We start from the raw sequence: 26,570 nt of genomic DNA on the forward strand, positions 1-26,570 counted from the left end.
TTGCTTTATTTAAAGTATTTATCTAGTTATTTTAACTCTTTGGGGAAATTCAGCTCCAGTTCACTCTTTGGAGCAGCTGCCTAGATGTTTCAGAGTCCTGTGCACATGTGTGTATGCAGCCAACTCTCAGTTATAACTTGCCTCTTCCATCTCTCTCTCTCTCTTTCCCTTTTACTCTTTTTCCTGTAACTTTCTGATTATGTGTTGTGGTTTAAGTCCACTGAGTCGCTGCTGTTAACCTGGAGCTGGAGAGTGAGATTGAAAGTGAATGAACGTGAGCAGGGAGAGCGGCTGTCAACAAGACCGCGCGAGCAAACACACACAAGCATGTTTTGCAGAGTTAAAAGTAGAAGTTGTTCATGACTTAGTCCTCATTTTGCATCGTCCTCTTTTCTGTTCATGATTGAGAATTATTGAGAGTTGACTGTGCACATTATATTCATTCATATGCACACATCCATCCACATGTGCGTATTCCATATACAATGCATATTTATATTTCATATATGTGTATAATGTTATATTTGGAATCCACTGGATACTGTTGAATGTATATTTGAAATCCACTGGACACTGTTGGATGTACTTTCTCACTAGAGAAAATAAAACTTCTGCACATTGTCCTGTGGATCCCCATTGGGAGGGATGGGGAGCATTTTTAATGTGGGTTCTGTTCCCTGGTGTAGCTTGTTGATGAGCCACCATATTTGAACAATAATCCCATTCTTGATATAATTAATAGAAAATTCATTTCTAAAAGTAAAAACTGGGTCAGAAATGGAGATTATTAAAATGTACAATTGCGCAACCCTGACCCTGCAAACCCCATTTATGCAACCGAGTTCCAAAATGCTTTTGAGTGCCTGATGACTCATGTGGCTTCTTCCTCTGGCTGGTTTAGTGTAGGCAAGAGGTTAGCAGACTGGGGGAAATTAAAACAACGTTGTACATTATATTGTTACCAGCCATCGAAAAGCCTATTTCGTATGCAAGACAGCAATGTTGAGATGTATGGAGAGCCCAAGGCTAAGTACAGAAGATAATTACATTTGGAATTTTACTGAGTTAAGTCATTTACAGCTTCAAATAGTTGCAGAGAAAAATCAGCCAAAACACACTTAAACTTTATGTTGTGATTTTTCAGGATAGAAAGGATTTTTTTAATGACTTATCATCTTATATGACAAATTACTTTTTTTTTTTTAGTGAGATTTTCTCAAAAGTTATTTTCTTTAGCTAGTTAATATTTTTCCATTCAAAATACAGATGTGGACTTACTAGAACAGTAAGATATTCATCCAGGAAAAGGGCACATCGTAAACTTTCAAAAATGTAATGTAAGTCTTTGGAAACATCTTTAAATGGAGCATTTTGTTGAGGAGGAAAAAAAAAAATGAATTTACCCCAGATTTCACTTATGATTAAAGAACAGGAAGCCCTTGAAAAATTAGATTCAACACAACAAGCTTTATATATCTGTTACTACCTGAATTTATATGTACTGCTGTAAGTATGTAATGTAAATTCCTGCTTTTTATTTATCTAATTGATGAAATTACATTCTTAATGAATGACTGATAAGGACATTGTTTACTAGAATCATCATGGTTTTCCAAATAGACATTGCAGACTGCAAATTTGAATTTCGGCCCCTTAATTACTCAGGAGCCGAGTATCTATTTTATTAAATATTCCTCACTCATGGCAAAGAGAGGGCAGGGGAAAGAAAGGAGTTAGACCCTCTGTAAGTCAGGTGGGTTTTTTTTGTTGTTGTTGTTTTGTTTTAATTCTCTTAGCAGCTTTAAAGGAGTGATGCAGTGGTTAAGTGCTCAGGTGCTAAATGGAAGATCGGTGGTTTGAAGCCAGTAGCTGCTGTGCGGGAGAGAGACCTGGCTATCTGCTCCTCTAAAGATGACAGCCTAGAAAACCCCACAAGGCAGCCCTACTCTGTCACATGGAGTCACTGAGTCAAAAATTGACTTCATGGGCACCTAACAATGACAGCAGCAGCTTTAATGCTTGTTTTGAGGTGGATGTGGTCTTAAGTAGCACACACCACTATTATGAGGATTTGACGATTATTTGTGGATTTCATGTAGTCCCAGATTTCCTTTCATTCTTCAGCCCTAAATCAGATTAAAGGTAAATTTGTTAAACTTTTGATGGAAATCATAGCTCATCTGGCCAGAGCCACTACACAAAGGCTACGTGTCATGTTCCCAGTACTGTTTTTGCTTGGAAGTTTGGTTTTAAAGGCATTGACGCTAATGGAAAAACCAAAAAACCAAACCCACTGCCGTCAAGTCGATTCTGACTCATAGCGACCCTACAGGACAGAGTAGAACTGCCCCGTAGCGTTTCCAAGGAGTACCTGGCAGACTTGAACTGCCGACCTTTTGGTTAGCAGCTGTAGCACTTAACCACTACGCCACCAGGGTTTCTGCTAATGGAGAAAGGCACAGGCTAATTCCGAAGGGTTCCGTTTTAAGGCAGGATCATTAAACTAAAGCCCGCGGGCTAAGTTCTGTGGGCTAAGTCCTGTGATCTAAGGGTGGTTTTTACAGTTTAAATGGTTGGGGAGTAAAATCAAAAGAAGAAGAATATTTCATGACACGTGAAAATTTTGTGACATTCACATATTAGTGTCCACATATAAAGTTTTTTTGGAACACGTGCTTATTTACATATCGTCCATGGCTGTTTTCATTGCTAACATGGCAAAGTTGAGTAATTGCAGCAGAGACCTGTATGGCTTACAAAACAATTTACAGTCTGGCCCTTTGCAGAACACATTTGCCAACCAACAGGTCAGAATAAAACAATGTGCATCATCATATTAGCAGCTTATTCCCTTAGGTTCCTGGCTACTTGAAGGACTTCTTACTCCTTCTTACCTCTTCCTTCCCAGCTGTGGTGTGTAAGACCTGTCTAGTTGCCACATCTGTCAGGCTTCTTCAACAGTAACTTCACATGACAAGCGTTTGCTGATCTTGGGGGGTCACGAAAAGCCAGCTAAGGAATATTCATTCATTCACTAAAAATTATCAGGAGCCTACTACATAGCAGGAACCTTGCTGGAGCCACTAAGGAGCACAACAGTGAGTCAAACAGGGCTGCCCTCCTGGTTCTTATATTCTAGAAAATAGACAAAAAAATGAATAATTTCCAAAAGTACTGTCCACTTATTGGGCAGTGCTGGCTGACACTATGAGTTATTGAAAACACTAGAAATTTGTTCAGAGGAGGGCGTTTCAGTGGTAGATATGGGCCCAGACGAAGCATATTGGATCTGTTCGTTAGTATTCAATCAGAGGAAATACATAAGAAACAGTCAGAAGCCTTTAGCATTTAACACTTGGCCTGAGAGCAAGAGAAGCCCTCAGCAGAGATTGCATGGAGAGTCTTTGGGCTGCAGACCTGGCAAGGGAGAGTTAAATTCAAAGCCAGACTCCCTTTAGGCTTCCTGTTTCTCTGAAATTCAGCATTTCCATGTTTGTGCTGTCACTTTTGCCATTTCACACACCCATGTCTGGAAATGTGCTTTGTAGATTGACTTACTTAACATTTCATTGTGCCCATAGAACCTGATGTTGGGGAAATTGGGTTCATGAAGCAGCAAGAACACTTCGAATTTCTGGGTGTGCATGCAAACAGCCTTTTTTCTCCGTTTCCCATTGGCATTGTTCCCCTCTTCTCCCAACAGCAGACTGGTATATCACCTCAGCTGGGAGCACGTACGCCATGTGCACAGTTGACTCAGGTGTTACTTGTACTATTTACCTTAAATAAAGCATTTCCCAATCTAGCAAATTCCTATACCTCCAAGCATCTGAAAGTAGATCACCAAGTTACCATGAACTCGAATTAGGAAAGCGTTTGTGCCATTCAGCACCACAAGAAAGAACAATCAGGTTTGGACAATTCCCGGAGGATGATCCCTGTATTACAGTAGGAAGGAAAACCTCCTCTACCCCCAGCCTTACAAGGTCTTTCTCTACGGAGCAATACTGAGACCTACAGTGTTTACATCCAGTGTGCCCCCATTGTAAAAGCAAACCCAATAAGCTCAAATTGGATCTTACAGTATAGATCAATTGAAATTCATTATGTGCACCTTAGAGAATCATTGTAAAAGAGATTTCACAAGAGAAATAGGAGGACAGAGTCAGTCAGCCCAAGACTGGACCAAAGATGGTTAAGGTGTCATGAGTATTGTCCTGTGTACTTTTCCAGCCCCCCTGCATCGAAACCCCAGAAACCTTGGCTATGGCCCAAAATGGGAGGCGCTTGTGTCTCTGACTCATCAGTCAACCCTCCCTGAAGAATTAGATAAAATTTCTTTTTCTAAATAACTAATGTTAGCCTTAGGGGGTAGTGACTAGAGCTTTTCCCTTCATTCTGCTATCTGTACAGTATTACACTTGAATCAAACTGCAAAGCCTGTGAGATTCTAATGGTGAGATTTCAGGCAGACAAGCAGAAATAAAGAACGATGGGTCAGGGATTCTGACTCAGACCCATGTTATCCGTGCTGTGCGTGATGGCTGCCCTGTTCCTGTGTATTTAAAATATGACTCAATTTAAAAACCAAAGTTCTAGCAAAATATATCGATTACCCAAAGCAGGAGGCGTGCGCACACACACGCATTAATTTGAAGGTGTCAGAATTTATAATGGCTGCATATATATACAACTTCATAGAAGACAATTGGTTAATTTGTTTTTTTTTCTCGTGTTGTACCTGTTACTTGTCTCATTGAGAGAAACGAGAGAGTCAAAAAGACATCTAAATGGACATTCTGAGTGTTTGAATGTTTTTCATGGCATTTCATTATTACAAAGACAGTTGTCACTTTTTGACATTTTACCAGTGGACTAGATGGGGATTAACCCTCTTACCTGGGGGCCTTACACTATAAACCCCCAGGAACTGTGCGTCTTACTACTGTACAGATAGGTACTTAACATCAAGACACATGGATACCACAGAAATCATTCGAGTGAAGGACATGACTTTTTGAAGGCACAGAATGAGATTTCAGGTCTTACATGTTCTCTTTTGACAGATTCTTCTGGAATGATACGCAGATGAGATTAGCCAGTATCAGAGGGGAAAAAAAAAACATCCCAACAACCAATATGCTTGGTCTTACATGAGTCATCAAATGTATAGCTCCCACCCCACCCCACCCCACCCCACCCCCAAGGGACAAAGACAGAGGAACTGGAAATATGATGAAATTAAGTACTGCCCACCCAAAATGCCATGGTCAGTTTGTAAAAAAGGACTTGAAGCTTCCTTTATAGTTGAGCACTAGTTATTGGCCAGACATGAACTCATGGATTTAAACTCATTTTAGCAATTTACCTGGATTCACCCCAGGTGTGACTTGTCTGTGAGATCTGTGGTTGAGATCATTGCAAAAGGTGTTTGCATGACTGAAGTGTAATTCCATTTTGGAAAAAGAGAAAACCCTCCGATTTAATAGATGAGAAAAAAAAAAAGTTCCTGACGGATTTACCTTTTGTAGAAAGCTGAGACATAAGGTACATTTTTCTGACCACATATATTAGTTTTATCTGTTCCGTGACTGTGGACCACGTGACGTTGCTCTGTGTCACCATACACTTTCTCATCTCAGTTGTATGAAGATGTGTTTTGAAAGAAAGAAAAGAAGGCTTAGAGATTTGGGGTTTTCATCGTATTCAGGGTTCACCATGTGTCAGAGGACAGGGCTGAGAACATACTTGCTACAGACCCTTGGCCTATAAGCTGTTGAACGAGAATACTTAAAGCAGCCAAGAGGAAAAGGAGTCAGCAAACTGAAGGCAGTCTGCCTGGTGCAGCCTGGAGGAGGGAGTGGTCTACCTTTTCTTCCTTAATAATTTTATTCCATTCAACGGCTATTTACTAAGCACCTATTGTATTCAGAGCACTGGATAAAGATAAGGAAGGCGGCCTCTTCCTTCCTGTAATGTGCAGCCCCTAAGGGAGGGTAAGGCTGGCTCGCCTTGAACTGTTCCAAGAGGCAGAGTTCATAAGTCAGAGGGGAGCCCTTAGGCTTTGTGGAGGTGATGGGGAAAGGGCTGTTGGCAGGGACATTCCAGGCTAAGGGAGCCGCCTATGAATTTGCTTGGATCGTAGGGTAAGGGGGAAGGATAGTGGAAGATCATACTGTTCTTTTTTTATTCATCTATCTGTTCAATAAGAAGTGGGGTGATCAACTGTCCCAGTTTGCTTGCTGGGACTGAGGGGATTCCCTGGGACTTGGGACTTTCCATTCTAAACTGGGAAAGTCCTGGGCAAACTGGAATGAGTTGGTCACCCTAATGATAAGTCTGAGTCCACTGAATGTGGGGAGAGCTATCGAATGCCCTAAATTCTGCTTGTAATTATTTCATAAGGGAACTTAAAAACCATTTGAGCAGATATTGAGCTCCTACTGTGTGCCAGGGCACTGTACAGGGTGCTTCACACCCACAATTTCATTGAATCCTCACACCCTTCTGTCAGTAAATACTGCCCTCTTTCCTTGATTCTGTCTCACTTTTGAAAAGAAAGACGTAGTGTTTTGGAAATTAGTAGATGTCTTACATTTAATGACCTCATTTAATGTAAGTTTCTTCCTGTTCCTTGGAAACCCAAAAAAACAGGTGTTACTAAATTAATGGTGATCTTAAAATATAGACATCTAGGAGTCTGATAAATAATTTTCAGTGTCCTCTCACAGAAGGGAGCCGTGGTGGCGCAAGGGTTAAGCGCTCATCTGCAAACCCACCCGGCAGTTCCAGGGGTGAAAGATCTGACAATGAAAGATTACAGCCTAGACAACCCTATGGGGCATTTCTGCTCTGTCACATGGGGTCGCTATGAGTCGAAATCGACTCAACAGCACCCAACAACAACAACCTCTTACAGGTGAGGAAACAGGTTGAGAAGGACTCGTTGAAGGCCAGTGGCTGATGATAATGGGCAAAACCCAGGATCCTAACCCAGTATGTGTGCCTTTGTAGCCTCTTCTCCTTTTGCTACAGGGCACTGCCTTAAGGCTTTTGTCCAAGGGCTCATCATGGCCCAGTGGGGTCTTGTGCACACACTCAGGAGCCCCAGACCTCTGGTTTTAAACCTTGACTTGTGGGGCCATGACCCTTTTTTGCTTTGCCAAACTCTTTCCTGAGCAATTCATGGAGGCAGGGCATGAGTTCTGTGACTCCGGCATCACTCTGGAGTTTTCTAAGTCATCGACACTAAGAACATAAGCTATAAGAACATGTCAGCAGGGAGGAAAGTGCACGCATTTCAATAGCAGAGGAAGACATTAATCCTAACACAAATCAATTACTGTACGGACTTTCCTCATGATTACAGTTCGCGGTGTTGTTTGTAATCACACCAGCTTCCTAGACTTTCACAAATATATTACAGTAAAACCTGTGAAAGCTGGAGCTCATGTAAGCTGGAAACCTTTCAGAGAAGGAAAACTTAAATATTTTACACTAATACAGAGTGTTGGAAAAGTGTCAAAGACAGAAAACTTGAGAGACCCAGAAAAACAAGGCAGTCCCCGTCAAGTTCTGGCTCTCACAGGTTTCTCTGTATCTGCAATGTGTCCCTGTCTGTCCCTTTCTAAACCCACTCCTGGCCATAGTCAAGACAGCTCCTCACAGCAGTGGCCTCACGGGGCCTCAGGACTCTTCCTGAATAAGCCCAGAGCATGCTGGGAGAGAAGGCCTAAAAGCATGGTAGCTTCATGGTGCTACTGCTTTGTGACTGGGGCCAAGAAAAAGAAGAGTCTCGGCGTTTCTCACATCCACGTGATCCTTTGAAAACCAAGACACTTATTTTTCATAATTTGAAATCCTGTTCAACTCTGGGAGCATTAGAATTCCTAGACTATGACTGAGTATTAGTGTACGTCTGCTTTAAATGTCAAGAGAGTCTTTAATAATAACATTTCAGGAATGTTAAGATGGTGACAGAATACAATAAAAGTAGGGAAAGTCTTCGATTAGGGTGAAATGAACCATGTGTTGCCCAACACCTGAGTGTTGTAGAAGGTTTTAAAGAAATCCTTCAAAAGTTTTCACTGGTGCCAGGCTTTGAAGGCATATGAATTACCGTAGTTTGACCAAGTGGATGGAATATATTGTTGTTGTTAAGTGCCATCAAGTCAGTTGTGACTCATAGTGACCCTGTGTTCAACAGAACGAAGCACTGCCTGGTCCTGTGCCATCCTCACAATCTTTGGTATGCTTGAGCCCATTGTTGGAGCTACTGTGTCAGTCCGTCTCATGGAGCGTCTTCCTCTTTTTTGATGACCCTCTACCTTACCAAGCATAATGTCCTTCTTCAGGGACTAGTTCCTCCTGATAATGTGTCCAGAGTACATGAGACAAAGCATCGCCATTCTCCCTTCTAAGGAGCATTCTGGTTGTACTTCTTCCTAGACGGATGTGTTTGTTCTTCTGGCAGTCTGGAACTGGTTGGTAAATACTGAGTTTGGTAAAAGAGTTTATTCTTCCTCTTTTCCAAGTGCTGCTTTTTTTTTTTTTTTTAAAAACCTGTGTAACTGGATATATCCTGCCTAAATCGATTAACCTGTTTGGATTATCCTTGTATACAAACTACTGAGAAAAATAATACAGCCACTGTTTAGGACATACTCAGTTCGTGCCAGGGCGTAGTATCAGTCAAACTTACCTGAGTACAAAAATCACTTGAGGTCCTTATTAAAGATTCCTACTCCTGGGTCTCTCCCTTGGAGTGTCTGGCTCAGCAAGTTTAGGTGAGACTCCTGTCGGCTAAATTGGGAGATGGCCATTATATGGGAATAACCCAGACTTGCCTGTTTCATAAGTAGAGTGACTGGTAAAAATACAAATTCCCACCCCTCCCATGGAGGTTCTGAATCTGTGTAGGGGACCCCACAGGTCTGTGTTTTTAGTGTCGCAGGTGACTCTTGTGATTACACCAGCGTGGGAAAACCAGACCAAGCATCATATAGCCCCGATTCTAGTCATATTGCACCCTCTTCTTAGCTCTGTGACCTCAGTTATATTCACCTCTGTGAGCCTCAGTTTCCTTAATTACAAAATACGAGAATGGGGCTACTACCACGACTGCCAGTTGCTGTTAAGTCAGTTCCCACTCATGGTCACCCCAAGTGTGTCAGAGTAGCTGTGCTCCATAGGGTTTTCCATGACTGATTTTTCCAGAAGTAGGTCACCAGGCCTTTCTTCCACAAGGCCTCTGGGTGAACTGGAACCTCCAAACTTTTGGTTAGCAGCCAACGTGTTAACCATTTGCACCACCCAGGGACTCCTGAGAATAGGACTGAATCAACCCACTGCGTTGAGTTGATTCTGACTTGTAATGGTCATCCTATAGGACAGAATAGAACTGCCCCATAAGGTTTCCAAGGCTGGAATCTTTACGGAAGTAGCCTGCCACGTCTTTCTTCTGCAGAGCACATGGGGGGTTCAAACGATCAACCTTTTTGGCTAGCAGCCAAGCACTTTAACTACTGTGCCACGAGGGCTCCCTGAGAATAGGACTCCCAAAACAAACCCACCACCCTCAAGTCTATTGTGACTCAGCGACCCCATAGTTTCCAAGGCTGTAAATCTCTACATAAGCAGACTGCCATATCTTTCTCCTGCAGAGCTGCTGGTGGTTTTGAACTGCCGACCTTTCAGTTGATCTCTTTAGAGAATAGAACCAGAGGACTTGAAATAGCCACAACAGCCTTTGCTTCTGTGAAATCAAATGAGTGGCTTGGCCCCTTCTTCTCATCTGTCTCCAACTAATTCTCGCATTTTTCCCCACACAAAATCCTTTGTTCCTTTCAGCAGGATTTTGTTTCTCGTGAGTGAGAACTGCCAAATTGGCCTTAAAATGATTAGTCCTCCTGACAACACATAAAATGATTGTGTTAAATGGACCCAACACCATGTTCCCTTTTCTCTGCTAAAAGAACAAGCTTAATCTCCTTAGTTTCTGTCTTTGAAGATGTTGAAGGAAGTGCCTAGCCCTCAGCAGCTATCAGTTGGTTCAGAGCGACACACACGTTCTGGTCTGTCACAGCCTGGGCTATCTGAAACCTCATTTGAGACACCATGGCTGATAAAAGAGGGGATGACCTGTATCAGCCAGGGGGGCAAAGCATTTTCCCAGGATGAAGGAAAGATACAATGAGAACCAAGGAGATGAATCCATAAGAAACGGGCTTCATCTTTCCTATCCTCTGTTCCATTCTTTAAACCATCAAAATTATTTCTCTGCCCAGTTAGCCCAGCGGCAGACTCCATCGAGCTTCAGTTATGTTGATCCAGATTCCAAATGTATACCCAGCCCGGAGAAGTCTAGATAAACCAGACTGATTTAACTTTTCTATTTCTTAAAAAGCTATACTTTTCGAAGTTCACAGAGCGGTAGATACTGTGCTGAGCCGAAGGGCAGGAGCATGTCTGATTCTCAAAACAATCCTTCAAATCTCAAGGATTCTTAGTTCATATTTAGAAGGAGAAGGTAAATAATTTTAAAAGGTTACATAATGTGCCCGGGGTCACAGAGCCAGAATTTGAGCCCAGTACAGTATGTTTCTAAGGAGCCCTGGTGGCACAACGATTAAGCACTGATTCGAATCCACCCAGCAGCTCTGTGGGAGAAGGACCTGGCGATCTGCTCCTGTAAAGATTGCAGCCTAGAAAGCTCTATGGGGAGGTTCTGCTGTCACATGGGGTTGCTAGGAGTTGAAAATCAACTTGACAGCACCTAATAACAACAACAATATAGTCTGTTTCTAGTGCCTAACGTCCTGAACCGTTTTTGCTTTGCCATCATTCTGCAGAACTGCGAAACAAACAAACTCACTAATTAAAACAAACAGCAAAACCCGGCAGAAGCAGCTCACCCACATGTGCGGTCTTCTTGCCGTTCCTCCTGTGCCACGTACTCACTCTGTGGAAACCCTGGCGGCACAGTGGTTAAGAACTATGGCTGCTAACCAAAAGGTTGGCAGTTCGAATCCACCAGGCACCCCTTGGAGACTCTATGGGGCAGTTCTACTCTGTCCTGTAGGGTCGCTGTGAGTTGGAATCAGCTCTACAGCAGTGGGTTTGGTACTCGTTCCATACCCACCAGGAAAGCTTCCAGAGAGAATTCTGTTATTCTATCACAGCGTAACATTTTTGTTTAAGAATTTTACAAAGTTTTCAGTGGACTTTTGGACTGACTGTCTCAACCTCCTTTTTGTTGCTTTTCCTGGGATTCACAGTTCATGAGGGAATGTTGGAATATACTTGTTAATATTAATGAAATGTTTGGATTCTCATAATAATGCAAGGATGCCATGCAAATTGACGGGGATGGTGACTTATAGCGACCCTACAGGACAGAGTAGACCTGCCCCAACAGAGTTTCCAAGGAGCGCCTGGTGGATTTGAACTGCCAGCCTTTTGGTTAGCAGCTGTAGCTCTTAACTACTATGCCACCTGGGCTTTATTATAAATGCAAGACAGTCATTGAAGAGGGCTGGCATGGTTTTGATGGGTGTGTAAATGTTTGGCCTTTTTACCTCAAAAATGAAAAATTGTATTTGACAGGGTTCATCTTTAATTGTTTAAGCACTTTGTGTTAGAGGTATAATTGAGAATAAAAACCCCAAACTCATCCAAGAATGTGAGAGTACACGACAGTTTGGACTAACCAAACAGAAACAAAAACTTGCATTTTTGTCTTATTCTGTCGCCTTGCTCATCTTTTAGATGATGGTAAAATTGAAATTGAGGCAAAAAAAGCAACCTGGATAAATTTCAGGATGGATGATGAATCTAAATGATGGTTCTCATAAAAAAAATAAAGGAATGTTCCCTATGGTAGTTACCTCCAGGGTTTTGGATGTGGCTGTGTATACAAGTTCTGAGTATGTGTTTGCAAAATAGGGTTAGAACCTTTGACAAGCAAAAGGCCAGCCTTTGGGTGAAATGTGAAGATGGCCCCCTTTGGTATTGGCGATTTGAATTTTTCTTCTACCAAGTTGTCTTTGCTATATCAACAGTGTTTACCCCAAATTAACTCGCATTTAATATTCAGCAGACTCCTCAGTAAATACCACCTCTCCTGCCTTTAACTCGCAACGTTCAGCAAGGCAGAAAAGTCTTGTTTTTAAAGAGTGGCTTATATGCCTTAATTCTTTCTGCCCTATAAGAATTTGAAACCAAAATTTTTTTTTTGATCGTAAGTATATTTTAGTTGTAACACCTCCAAATTTAGGGCACTTAACATAGAAAACAAATAACTGTAGGAAAATGCCATTCCCCACATTTTAATTGTTCTGACTGAGCCACTTTGGAAAACTAAATTCCTTTAGCATTATGTGTTAAGAGCATCTGCATCTTTTAGTTTGGCTGTTCAATAACTTACTAAGGAACGGAGGATGAATAACATAAAGTGCTCCTAATATGGTATCGTTTTCATTTCCTGTTTGTCGAAAGATAAATGCTAACGTTGTAAGGCTTTTTTTTTAATTTATTCCTCCCTGAACCACAAGAGAATAAAAAGAAAAAATCAAATATGATATGGCTCAAGACTGAGTCACCCACTTAGGGTAAGAGAAAGGTTTTTCTCTTCTGTGTGCCGTTTTTCCTTTTCCTCTGTCTCCCCCCAGTTCCTGAACTCCCTCTCCCTCCCCTTAAAAAACAACTGTATTAAAGAATCTGAGTCTTATTTCTTTTTTTTATTTTGGGATAATTTTAGATTTACCAAAAATCTGTTCATTGATTTTTAAAGGATTTAGGGTTATATGACATAGGAGGGACGAGTCCCTCCCCAATTCTAAGGCATTATTTTAGACAAATGGTCTATAAATTTCTTTTTGCTTTAAATTTTATTTATTTTTGTTGTTGGTGTTGAGAAGATACACAGCAGAATCATACACCAGTTCAACAGTTCCTACATGTACCATTTAATGACATTGATTACATTCTTCAATTTATACAACCATTCTCACCCTCGTTTTCTGAGTGTGTTCCTCCTCCATTAATGTAAACTCACTGCCCCCCTAAGGTTCCCATCCAGTCTTTTCTAATTGCTGTTGTCAGTTTGATCCCATATAGATAGTTGTTAAAAGAGCATAATGCTCAAGGCAGACCTTGTTTACTGGTTAAACTAAAACAGTTGTTCGATTTTAAGATGGTCTGTAAATTATTGACCTAAGACAGTTCTCTCTTTCCCTGTCTCCCTTGCCTCTTTTATCCCTACCGCCTTCTCTCCCTCTGTCATCTCTTCTGCATTTTCCCTAGACCACACAGCTGTTACCTCAACTATACCTTTATCTTTTGTAGATATATCTCCCCATTTATTTTACAGAAATAATTATTTTATATCCCCTGTGCCCAGTTGTTTCAAGGTATCACAAACATCATAAGGTTAAAACAATCCAAGGCAAGTACAAAAAAAAAAAAAAACTAATATCTAAAAAGTAGTATTTGAGTGCCTGCTGTGTACGTACAGTTAGAAACTCCTATGCTTTTTTTTTTTTACGGAATCAGTAGACTTAAAGTTTTAAGATAAGACTAGCACATAGTAGGTACTCAAATACTGAATAAATGAATAAGGAAGCTTATTCTGTGTTCATCTGAAAATGGAAAGCTTGTAGTCCTTGTAGTCCTGCCTGCTAAATCTCACTTGCTAGCACTGTCTTAATCTGTACCTACCTGTTAAGAAAGATGAAGTTAATTTTGTATGAATGTATCCGTCTGTCTAGGAGTTTCTCCACAACCACAACAGATGAATTTATGAGTTGTAGCTCCCTAGCTTATTTTCCCCTGGCTTCCTGGTGAATAAGGTTAGCTAATAGGCATGATTCACTTTTGTCTTTTAGCTGTCTGTGTTACAAGGGGCTCCTTGGTGCCAGCTGGTCTACAACTTCCCAGTTAAAGGCTAATGTATTTTCTGTTGAGAAATCTCACACTAGCACCTCTGGTTACTTGGAGTTAGGCAATGGTCTTAGAGATTTCAAAACAATTAAGCAATGAGAATGATTTTGTCATGTGCTGTGGCGCCATAGTTTAACTTGGAATACGTAGCCTGTTGGATGTTAAGATAGTGATGCACTTGTATTCAGAGAAGTAACCAAGCATTTTCTCCCTACTAGCTTGCCAAAGACAAAGAGCGCCTGCAAGCTATGATGACCCATCTGCATGTGAAGTCTACAGAACCCAAAACCGCCCCTCAGCCTGTAAGTACTGATCCATGCCAAGTGGCAAGAGAAACCAAATACCTTACGGTATTTTCTTCTCTGCTTCCCCACCCAGGCCTACTTTGGTAGATTTGAGAGTTGAAGATTTAAAGTTCAGTCACTTTCTGGGTTCCCTATTATGATGAAGGCACTGTGCTAAGCATTTTGGGAGATAGTAGGATGTTTTAGACCTGATCTTTGCCACAAGACCCAACCAGCTTTTCTTTGGTACAGAATGATGGGAGCTAAATTTCTTAGGAGTTCATTGAACAAAGAAAATCGTTATGAATGGTGGGAACTCAAGAGAAGGCAGCCAGACCACTAAGGCAGAAGAAAGAGGTATTTCAGCCTGCCTAATCTAAGAGACTGCAGTGTGTGAGGAAAGGAGCAGTCCAGTCTAAGTAACAAAGGAAGGACATGGGAAACACAATGTCAGTTGCTGTCAGATTGATTCCAACTCATGGTGACCCGCTGTGTGTCAGAGCAGAACTGTGCTCCATAGGGTTTTCAGGGGCTGATTTTTCAGAAGTAGATCACCAGGCCTTTGTTCCAAGGTGCCTCTGAGTGGGCTCGAACCTCTCCAGTCTTTCAGGTAGCAGCCAAGTATTTTAACCATTTGTACCACCCAAGGACTCGACTGTAAGAATAGTCAGAGGCTGAATTATGGAGAGTATCTCGTAGTTACTAAGGAGTTTGAAGTGAAAATTGCTCCTTTGCAATTTAGGTGTAATTTTTACAAATCTCCTTTTTCTTGCCTCGTTCCCTTTGACTTAACCTTGACCATCCAAGCACAGGCAATTAACATCCAAGCGGAAGGATGATATCTTAGCCCCAAATCCTATCTTGGGCCTCATTCCATGTTATAAATCGATCTCTTTAACAGTTTTGTTTCTCATATACTTATATTTCTAAAAATCTCCTAGTAGCTTCAACTGATTATTCAAAACGGAGAGAGTGCTTTGCTGCTTGATTTTTAAGATTTGTAAAATTTAAAGGTACACTGCCTTTATTTGATTTTGCTTGGAGTCACTGTGTGAAAATTAATTGAGCGTTGACAATCTATGGTTAGTACCAGCAATTTTAATCAATATGCAATGATGCAGCTTAATGGCAAAGTATTGGTTTATCTGTTTTGACTGATTTTTTTCTATAAATAAAGCAAACATACACCCATATATGTATGATTTACGGTGATAGAAATAAAACGGAGTCAGACTATTAACCCAGCAAATATGGTAGCCTGCCAAGATGCAGTTGGCAGACAAAATTAATGTCTGAAACAGAACACATTACTGAGATATAGGACATAAAATCATTAAACACTTCACGCATCCATTTTTACTAGGAAAGAGTCCTTAGTTTCCATGTATTTTACACTAAATGACTGCAGGACTCCATGTGTGGGCTACTGAAAAGAAAGGATAAAAAAAGACCTAGTGTTGTGGAATCAGTAGTCAACTGCACTATTCATACCACCTTCTCCTTTTAAGGAAGATACAGGGAATAACACAAACCCAGCCCATCAGCAAATGGGTGAGACCCTTGAAATGACTTGGCTGACTTCTCCAATGGGCATCGCCAATTGCAAAGGGAACCAGTCTCCTTAGAATCCTCAGATAGTCTTCAGCAGGCGTTAGTTGGCAGGGAAAGTGTTTTTCCCAGGATGATGGCTTTGAGTCTTGAGACAGAGAAAGGGAGAGAAGGAGATGATCTCCTGTTTTCCCCGTGGAGTAAAAATAGCTGTGATAGAATAAGGTTGAGCCTCCAAACTCTAGGAATGAAATTATTTTTGGTCATGGAGCTCTTTGGGAGGAAAAGGCTTAAAACTAAAGACAAACCCACTAAAACCCACTGCCGTCAAGTCAATTTCAACTCATAGTGACCGTATAGGACAGAGTAGAACTGCCCCACGGGATTTCAAAGGCCGTAATCTTTATGGAAGCAGACTGCCACATCTTTGTCCCACAGAGCAACTGGTAGGTTCGAACTGCCGACCATTTTGGTTAGGAACCAAGCACTTTAACCACTGCACCACCAGGGCTCCTTAAAAAACTAAAGACAAGTCATTGCAAAGCCCCATGGGGCGCTCCACGAGTGATGGGGCTGGGTATTGGCAGGCAGCGCCATGTGTGTAAATCTACATAAACCACAAAAAGACCATTGGGAATCTCTATGAGGACCAGTGTTAAGCAGCCAGTAAACAGGGAAAAGCAGCCGTAGGGGGAAAATGAACAGGGAAGGAAGGTTTGACTTGATTAATGTTAAAAAAAAAGAAAAAAAAGTGTTTTACATTCTAGAAAATTATAACTTTGAAGGGGACCTCCTACTAAATTTATTTTTAACTGCTCTATTGAAAATTCTCTACCACTAGTCAACATTATCTCTTAGTAGCTCAGCACAGTATTTCTTTATTAAAAGAAATAGGCACGAATATTTTTGACTGAAAAATTAATAGCTTTTGAATTGATACACAGCAGGTTTTCTTTTGCAAAGAAGTCCAATATCGCTGCACAGCACTTGTATAACCATTTATTTAGAGTCCAAGTCAAACCTTTGACAGCTAGAGCAGTGCTACAAGCCAATATAAAGAACTCCAAGATGTAAACCAACAATAGGCCGTCTGTGTGAGGTTTGCCATTGTCAAATACATAGATTGTTTGGATTAGTTTATGTAAATGTACTGTTGTATTACCCTTTGGAAAAAAAAAGATCCCATTTATATATGAAAAGTGGTTCCCTTCACAGGCAGCATTATAAATTCCTGATCCTTTAACTTACATGTAAGAAGTAAAAATTGGTGCCTGACAAGCAGATACTGTGTGACACCCTGTTGTTGGAGTGAACCTGCCGTCTTTTCATTTATTGGAAAATAGAAAATTTTATTATAGATACCATCTTACAAATCAGGAATTATTAAAATATGGGTAGGTGAGGCATTTGGAAATTAATTATAAAAGGTAAACGTGTAATGTTTTGCATAAATTTTTACTTCCCCCCACCCCCCAAAAAAAGGTGACGCATACAGGAAACCCTTGATTCTTTGAATTTTAGGGACAGAGAGAAATCTGGTGGCCGATTGTAACGTGCAAAAAACGTTCAGTGTAGCCTGCAATTAACTCATTTCACCCTGAATAATGGGAAGTGTAGCGTTTGTTTAGATTAGTACCCTTCTAGATGGGGACCTTTGATTTGAATCAAGCAGTCATCAGGGATCCAAGTCTAACCAGAGATGGGGACTTTCAGGTTACAGCGTTGCCGGTAATTTTACCAAGTTTTTTTTTCTTTTTTCCATTTTTGTTTAAAAGGAACTGCATGTTTATTTTGAAATTCTTAGTGATAGGATGCTTTGCTGTAAATGGTACATTTCTTTTCGCCAAATGCCATATCCTACTGACCGGTCCCCATTTCATCACGTCAAAGAAATCGCTGAGGTGTTCTTAGACTGCTCTCGTGCCAGCTCACAGACAACGTTTTCTGGACCCCATGGTGGTGCTTGTCCTCAGATTTGGATCCTTAGAAGATGCCCTCATCTCGGAACTGTCCCCAGGTTTTTAGCTGTGAACCTCACCTCAGCCCACGCTGGGAAGCGCACGAGCTTGCGGTTTTCATGTCCCCCCGACTCTCTATAGCATCTCTTCCTGCTTGCCGTAAAATCTTTTAAACCGAAAAGTCCTTTCCTTTCAAAATGATACCCAGGTCTCAGACGGTAGGTTGTTTTTGGAAAGGGTATTTGCGCATTTAATTCCATCCTCATTCTCTGCCTGTGTGATGGCTAGGCCTTGGTCACTTTGTGAGAGAGGTGGTATTGTAAGTTGCCACGAAGTTGATTCTGACTCATGGAGACCCCATATGTGCAGAGTAGAACTGTTCCATAGGGTTTTCAAGGCTGTGACCTTTTGGAAGCAGATTGCCAGGCCTTTTCTTCTGAAGCACCTCTATGTGGGTTTGAACTGCCAACCTTTCAGCTGGTAGTCAAGTGCTTAACCGTTTGCACCATACAGGGACCCTGTGGTATTGCCACATTTAAAATTAAACTAGTCCAGTAGCAGATATTTATTGAGCATGGTACATACTGAAGATAGTGTAGTAGAACAAGAAAGTATTGTCCCTGATCTTGAGAGTGTTAGGAGTCTTGTGGGACAAACTGACAAATAAACGCACCCCACTACACACACACTCTGTCTCATTGCATCGAGCTGCTTTGTAGACGTTGAACTACTGACATAGAATGGTAGGGTGTTGGAAGGCTTCTAGGGAACAAACCCTAAAAGATAACTAGGAAGAACTGCGAGAAAGTCAGTCAGTTTCATGAATCTGCCTTGGATTAAGGGTGGGTGCATGTGTCTGTGTGTCTGAGGGAGGGCAGCTGGAAGAGGAGTAAGGATCCACGTGGAGGAAGAAAAGGAAAAGGAATAGCCGACATCAGCTAAGACAAGCTTTTCATACTTCTCATCTTATTGAGGCTGTGCCAGGTATGGAAGAGAGTCTTCGAAAGTCCACCCGGGCCGCTGTGTGCTCTTGCGGCTGGGTACATACTCAGGGAATACCTTTATCAGTGTTTATTGTGGCCGAAATTTGTGATATTTTGCGTTTTAAAAGGTTCTTCTCTTTCCCGTGGAAAGAGAGGCAAAAGAGAAAAATCATACCATAGTAAATTGCCCCAGTGAAAATGATTGATACTCTTTTGTTCCAAAGTCAGTAACATTATTTAAGTAAACACCAACATGTATTGCTTGGGGGTTACCGCCTCCATGTGTGCTCCTTGGAGAATTTGCTGAGATATTTCCATGGAGGGGGTGTAACTAAGAGGACAAAACAATAACAGCAACAACAAAAAGACACGTCTCTGTTATGACCTTATTAAGTTGTTAAGGATTTTTTAAAAGACTTTTCACGATATATCATTATGTCAGGGAAACACTGTAAATCATATTTTATAATACTGAGTACATGAGAGGTACGCCTTGCTTTAGGGTATTCCTACGCATCAGAGAACACTCCTGATCCCAGAGAAACCACATTCTTTCAGAGTTGGTGGGCAAGTAATTACAGTGTAGGTAGCATATCCTTCTTTATGAAAATGTTATAAAACATTTACAGGAACTCTTGGGTATTTGGAATGAAATATACTATTAGATTTTTCTTTTTATGCATTTTCTTTTACTCTAACCATAGCAATTAGGACTGTTTGGAAATCATGTGTTTAGCTACTATAAAAACACAGTGCTCCCCACCCCCCGCCCCCGAAGAAAAAGGGTCTTTTAACTCTTAAAGTAACGGCTGATTGTTTGGGGTACTGTGGCCTTGCTTTAGAGTTGAAGAAATAACATTAGGTGGTCATAAAAAGGGATTCTCAGGGACAACACACAAAAGCTGTTTTTATATACTGTTTTTCATTAAGTCCCCCTCCTCAACTTAACTCCAGTGGTTTTTTTGTTGTTGTTTTGTTTTTCTTTTTTGTAGCATCACTGCCAGTAACACCGCTTTCCAGGCCGTTGCCCTCTGCCAGCCCCGTCTCTAAAATTCAGTAACACAGCCAGGCTGAGACAGTCAAGGAGGCAAAGGCTGGTAACAAAAGCCTCCAGCTGCCACCCACTGCCCTACCCTCCCCACAGCCTGGTAACGTCCCTTTGGACTCAGAAAGGCAGGCGGCCTGTGAACGCCAGTGATTCATGTCGAGCAACGTCATGCAGTTAAAGCATGTCTTGAGCCCTGCTCAGGCCAGTAAAACCAACAGCAGAAAAACAAGTTCTGTGAGCCTGGAAGGTCTCTGCCACACTGCTGTGTCCCTTGGTGTTTTGGTTTCAGGTTTGCCTTTTGTTCTCAGAATCTGTTTTCTTGTGAGGCAAGAGCACAAACAAAAACAAAAATGAGTTCTTATGGGAATACTTACAAGTCTGTTTCTGTCCCGGGTTTACATCAGCGGTTTGTTTATTTTTTTAAAAAAATGTGAGTGACTCATCTTCTCTAACAGGGAGAGGAGGTTACCGTTCAAAACCTACAGATGAATTTTTTTTGTTTTTTTTTTTAAAGGACAAACCCGGATATTAGGTAGCTGATACAATTCGGATAGCTTGGATGGGTAACATTTCCAGAATAATCCTTCTGTAACTGAAATGGAGAAAAGGATGATACTTGAAAGCACAAAAAAAAAAAAAAAAATTTTTTTTTTTTAAAATAAAACACTACAGCAAATTTAAGTGACATAAGATTTTGACTTTTGGCCAGAGTTTCAAAGAGATTATCTTTGCCGAAATCATCCCATGATGGAAACTTGCCATGTAGAAAATATCAGCGTTACTGACTTTTCCAAACATAGCAACTTCTTTTTAAATAGAAAATGAACAAGTAGCCCCGGTGGCGAAAAATGAGCACAATAAGAAAAATAGGCTTTCCATCAGGAAAAGAAACCCTCCCAGTCCAATCCCTTCCTGCTCCATGCCCCGGAAAAAAAAAAAAAATGTCTTTTAAAACCTTAACTACAATCAGAAACAGGGAGCACATACACTTTTCATTTCTAATTGATGATTATATTAAGATCTAATAGTTTACAATTAAGATGAATATTTCAAGATTACAGCAAAACCCACAGTTGTTGCTGATTTGCTGTTATGTTCTAAGTCTGTAATTACTTTTTTTTTTTTTTTGGGTCCCCTTTTTTTTCAGAGAGATCTTAATTAAAAGAGCAGGTTTGGTTTGAACACAGCCTGTTTTGAATCCTTCCCGGTGTCCCCTCTTATCTCTCCCGCGTGACCTTCCCCCTCAAAGATGGCTTCTCCTTAAGACAAGCATGTGATCATCAAACAAAAGTGTAGAAGTTAAGAAACTTCTATAGCAGTTGACAAGGTTGACATTTCATTAACTTGTTGGTTCAGCCTTCAGATGATTTCATGAGGCAAAGCACCCTGCGTTTGGAGTTTACAGCTTTTTGTTCTTCTTTCCCTCACAGACTGCAGTCATGTTTAATTTGGAATCTGGGCTCCTTTGGCAAATTAGCAATTAGAACAATTTTGTGGGAATATGTATATGTGTCATTAGTTTTCCTGCAAATTAATAGCAAGGGCAGAGGTCAGGCAGAAATTTTCCACTTGACTGCTGCTCCTCTATTGAGACTTGGCACTTGGTTTTGGAACGGCCACAGCTGTTCTCAGCCACACTCTTCCTCTAGGAGAACTGTCTTTTAATTAGTTTACCTCATAGCCATCATTACAAATATTACTGCCTCTCCTCCTCGAAATAAAATTACTGTTTCTACAAAATATTCCAGTGACATCTTGCACCACTGCACATTGATGGTGGGGTCACTCGAATGCAGCATTTAATCATTAGATCACCTCCATACACGTCTCCTAATTAGAGTCCTTACAATACATTTTTATCTGGTAATTAGCTGAGATTGGCTGCTTCCTCTGTGGCTTATTAGAGACAGCCCAGCAGTGGGTGTGAATCACAGTGTCATTTGTCAAGCCTGGTAAGCTCCCTCTCTGCTCTCTTCAGGCTTAGTGTTTTATTTCCAGTTGCCACCTATGTTCAGAAGCCTCTGGAAATCCTACCTATTCCCCTTTCTTCCTGGGTCGTGCTAACCTGGAGGGATTTTCTTTTCAGTGTAGCTTTTTGGGCAGAAACAATCCAAATGCTGAATCTTTTGTAAGCTACGAGCGTCAAATTCTTTTCACATTTGATGACATTGTATTGTGTGGCTTGTCTTCTGTTCTTATATGAGGGCACCCATATTTACATGAGTTTCGGTTTGTGACAGTTAAATTAAAACTCAGTGAATTCTGTGTTTTTCCTCACGAACTGGAAATTAATGTGCGTATTTCTTAAGGACGCTTGTGTTTATATATAATTTTCATTTTGCTTTTAAGAAAGCCAAAACATTGAGGGTAATGTGAAAAGAGAAGGCTAAATGTTGAGCTGGTCCTCAGGATTGCTTTACAGTTGTTCTGCACATTTTCTCTGACCCAGTGTTTTTCATGGACAGCAGTTGTGGTTATTATTCTGGTTTTCTTCATTACAATGCCTTGTATTTGCTCAGTAGATACGTATTGAATTGTATTCGTAAGCAAGGATAAAAGCTCTTCACTGAATCCTTTCCAAAAATGAGCGTACAAGAGAATGAAACTATTTAGTGTTTATTTTTCCATTCACCGGGCCTAAGAAGAAGATGATACACAAAGGTTTTAAAAGCACGCAAGTGTGTATTGGATGTTACAGGTTGTGAATATGGGCGAGTTATTTAATCTCTCCAAGCCTCAGCTTGCTTATCTGTAAAATACAAGGAATAGCATCTTAGTTATCAGTGGTGGGATAAAAATTAAATGAAACCCTGCAGTGGCAGGTGGTTGAAACATGATTTTTACACATCATTCATGGCTTTCCAGAGTGTTTGGATGTTCTTAGCTAAGCCTCATCAGAAAGCTGTATGTTGATGAAGATTAGCCTCTCATGCCCTAATTTCTTTGACCCTTCGCTGGGGCTGATGCTTGTGTGTACTGTCCCTGAACTTGGTCAGTGATTAAGACCTTAAGGTCCAAGGCAGAGAAGAGGTCAGCTCCAAACCTTTCCCCTTGCCTTCTCAGCCCAGCTCCTTTCCAAGGCTGCCAACCGGAGCTGTTCACACTTAGTTTGCAAATGTGTGTCATGAAGCCAAGTCTCCACCACTATTGAGAAAGCAACTCACAGCGGCTCTTGACGGAGGATTTGTAAGGGCCAGGCCATCTCCATAGCTTGCTTTTCTCAGGCATTGGTGTCTGTTACCTGCTAAGCCAACATTTCAAGCTGAAACTAAAAAGGAAAGCATAACAAACAGCTTTCAACCCAACATTACATTTTCTGGCACCACAGTATTTCCCCAATATTTGATCTTTCTTCACGTTTACTGTTTTTTTATGGAACTTTCCTAAACATATCAGAGAATCCTCATGGCCTTTGTCAATACTAGAGTGTGAGTAAAGGCTGAGTCTTCTTAACAGTTTGGAACTGTCTTTTAATATGTTCTTTGATGATGATCACAGGGGAATCTCATTTTTAATAGCTTCCCCAAATAATGCCTCATACTTAGGCCTGGAGCAATTGTGAAATAGATTTATTGTGCTAAGTAATTTGAAAGCTGGCCTGAGAAAATGTCACCGTGAACAACAACAACAACAAAACCTACTTGGTGAAGTTTCTTGTATTTGGGGGCAGCTGTGTTTCTGTGTATCTGAGATAGTAATTACGTTACAATAGTAACAATCAAGTTCTTTAACACAGCCAGACTTAAAGTAATATTTCTGTACCAGTAAATTTTCGAAAATGGAGACAAGTCCATTTATCAGAACAGTACTAGTACTTCAAGGTGTGAAAGAGAGTAGATAGCTAGTTAGCTGGCTAGATGGATAGGTAGACAGATGGAGTCAAAATAGTAATCATTGATTTTCCTCTATACTACTTCAAATACATAATATTTACTTCCTTGATGCATTAGAGTATTCTATGTCTGAACACTGAAATTTGAAGGAAAAAATATGCCATATTCTTTTTAAATTAATAAATTCCAATGCCATATTTGATAGAGTTGAATGAAGATTACACATAAAGCTTTTAAAGATTAGTCTCTGCCAACTGATGGAAATAAATGAAGGCTTATTGGATCAGTGCCTCTCTTTTGAATGTGAGCCATGGGCCAAACATATTTCCAGTCGTTCCCATCTGTAAAGTTTCATTGTGATGCTGGGTATCCTAACCCTATGCTGTCCAGTGTGGTAGCCACTAGCCACGTGTGGCTATTTCAATTTACAGTCACAAAAGTGAAGTAAAAACAGTTGCTCAGTTGCGCTAGCACATCATTGCAGGAAGCTCTTTTGGACAGCTCAGACGTATACCAATGTATTCCAACTGATGTTTCCTAAAACCTAAGTCTGTAATGGTGCTACATACAAGAATGTCATTTCCCTCTTTGAAGTTTATGAAGCACATTAGGCTGTTGAAGACGGTGAGAAGTTGTGATTAAAGAAATTTGCTTTGACCTAGAATTTTCAAATTCCTTTGGCTTGGTAACCCCAGTAAACACCTAGTTAACAGCCTTTGGAAAACATTTGTCTCACCAAAAGACCAGGAGAATAGTGCAAAAAGTATTTTATTCTAAATCCTAAATGACTTTGTTTTCCCATATGAGCTCATCTTGTATTTCACTTAATTATAAACACATCTGAGTCCCTGGGTAGGGCACATGGCTAATATGCTTGGTTGCTAATTGAAAGATTGGAATAGGCTCCAGTCCACCCAGAGGCACCTCCAAAGAAAAGCCTGGTGACCTACTTCTAAAAAATCAGCCACTGAAACCCTTATATAGAGCCCAGGTCTACTCTGACATCCCTGGGGCTACCAAGAGTTGGCTTGACAGCGGTTGGTGGTGGATAAACTTGTCTACTTCTGGAAGTAAAGCTAGTCATGCATCCCTTGTATCATTCTTGCTTTATTTTAGATGCCTTTTTGGTTGGTTGGTCAGTTTCTCTGAAAGTGGTCTAAGATTCAATTGTTCTTTTCTGTACAGCTGAACCTGGTATCAAGTGTCACACTCTCCAAGTCTGCGTCAGAGGCTTCTCCACAGAGTTTACCTCATACTCCAACGACCCCAACCACCCCCATCACTCCCGTCACCCAAGGCCCCTCCGTCATCACCACCACCAGCATGCACACGGTGGGACCCATCCGCAGGCGGTACTCAGACAAATACAATGTGCCCATTACTTCAGGTAGATACTTCGTTTTTGCCTCATGTAGAATTATAATATTAATTTCTTGCAGATGAGCTGCTTTTTAAAAAGTGATAATTAATAGGACAATGATTCTTATTTAGCAGATATTGCGCAGAACCAAGAATTTTATAAGAATGCGGAAGTTAGACCACCATTTACATATGCATCTTTAATTAGGCAGGTAAGTAAATTATATGAAAAGGGGCACATATACATGGATATGTTATATTGATGAAGTAGATTTAAAACCATTTAGTATGCAAGCATGCTCAAACCTTTTCTATAAGGTTTTTTAAAACTGCAATATATAACATAATTGCTTTTGATTAAGTATTACAATACGATGTGATTATTAGGAAATTCATTTCACACAACAGTGAAAATGAGCCTGTTTAAAGATGGCAAGTCAATTATCACAAGCTACAGTAATCTCTGATCCCTAGAATTAATCTGAGCTCTAAATAATTACTGAGCTTTAATCAGCTAGTGAAATGTTTTGCATTTCTCTTTGATTCTGCTTTGTGAATGACTAATAAATTAATATTTCTGTACGGAAACAAATAAAAATTCAAAACAATTAGATAATTCCATTTTGAATTTTGCTATTGAACTGTTAAACACAACCATTAATCTTAGATCATTTTGTGAAACCTTTCTTAGGATTTAGCCCCGAATCACTGTCATTTTATATTTTCAAGAAACTGTGTAAGGACGAGTCTGCTGATTTGGTCATAAATTATCTCCTTCTGTTACTGTCTGCTACATAGGCCATTCTCGAATCTCCAGAAAAGCAGCTAACACTAAACGAAATTTATAACTGGTTCACACGAATGTTTGCTTACTTCCGGCGAAATGCAGCCACGTGGAAGGTAAGTTCTCTCTAAGGCCTGTTCAGCCTTGGTTCTTGCCATTTATAGAGTAGAATTTGTTGTTGGTATAATAAGGTCGTTGTATGATAAGGAAGTCACATTAATACTGTTTCGACACACTCAACTATAGGAATATTTGATTGAGGGAATAGTTGCATTGTAGTTGAAATGCTCCTGTGGAAGACTCCCATTACATTGGGATTACATGGGCCAACCAGTAAAACCTCCTCTCTCTGGTCAGAATTTGTAGGGAAAAGGAGATGGCCCATATGTTGAGGTTGTCCTATAACTGACACCAGACTCATTCTTTTCGGTCTTTTAACACAGCCAGTATTTGCAGAAATGCATAATTTACTTGTTTTTTGACCAGCTGGAACCTGGACACAACCTTCATTGGTTGGATGAAAAGCCCATTGATCCATTTAGTGGAGGCAGCTATGCAATCCAAGAACTAGCACTTGAATATGGGAGTTACTAAGGGAGAACACAATGAAGTATTAAATAGGTTGTCCCTTAGAGAACCACAAACACCCAGGAAGAAAAGTAGCTTCTGAGTTACACATCATCACTATTATATCATTTGTTATAAAACTGGTCAAATTCCATAGCTCCATGTTGACTGTCCCCAACACCACCTAGGGTCACGTGACATACCTCATTCCAAGGAAGTTTTCCTAGTTTAGCAATTGGTTCACAGATGCCATTAGTATTTATTCTGT

General features: G+C 40.6%; 1 protein-coding gene across 11 annotated transcripts in view; it reads left to right on the forward strand.

Moving 5' to 3' along the window:
- FOXP1 (forkhead box P1) overlaps window positions 1–26,570 on the forward strand; it is a 589,886-nt gene that overhangs the window by 543,097 nt on the left and 20,219 nt on the right. For 10 of the 11 annotated variants that reach the window (XM_064275152.1, XM_064275156.1, XM_064275155.1 and 7 more), the window contains 4 exons: window positions 14,157–14,240; window positions 24,778–24,979; window positions 25,084–25,163; window positions 25,750–25,851. In XM_064275152.1, coding sequence (XP_064131222.1) covers window positions 14,157–14,240; window positions 24,778–24,979; window positions 25,084–25,163; window positions 25,750–25,851 — 468 coding nt within the window. The remainder of the gene's footprint in view (window positions 1–14,156; window positions 14,241–24,777; window positions 24,980–25,083; window positions 25,164–25,749; window positions 25,852–26,570) is intronic. The other variant, XM_064275157.1, reaches the window with a different exon arrangement.

This window comes from Loxodonta africana, chromosome 22, assembly GCF_030014295.1.
Source record: "Loxodonta africana isolate mLoxAfr1 chromosome 22, mLoxAfr1.hap2, whole genome shotgun sequence".
NCBI lineage: Eukaryota > Metazoa > Chordata > Mammalia > Proboscidea > Elephantidae > Loxodonta > Loxodonta africana.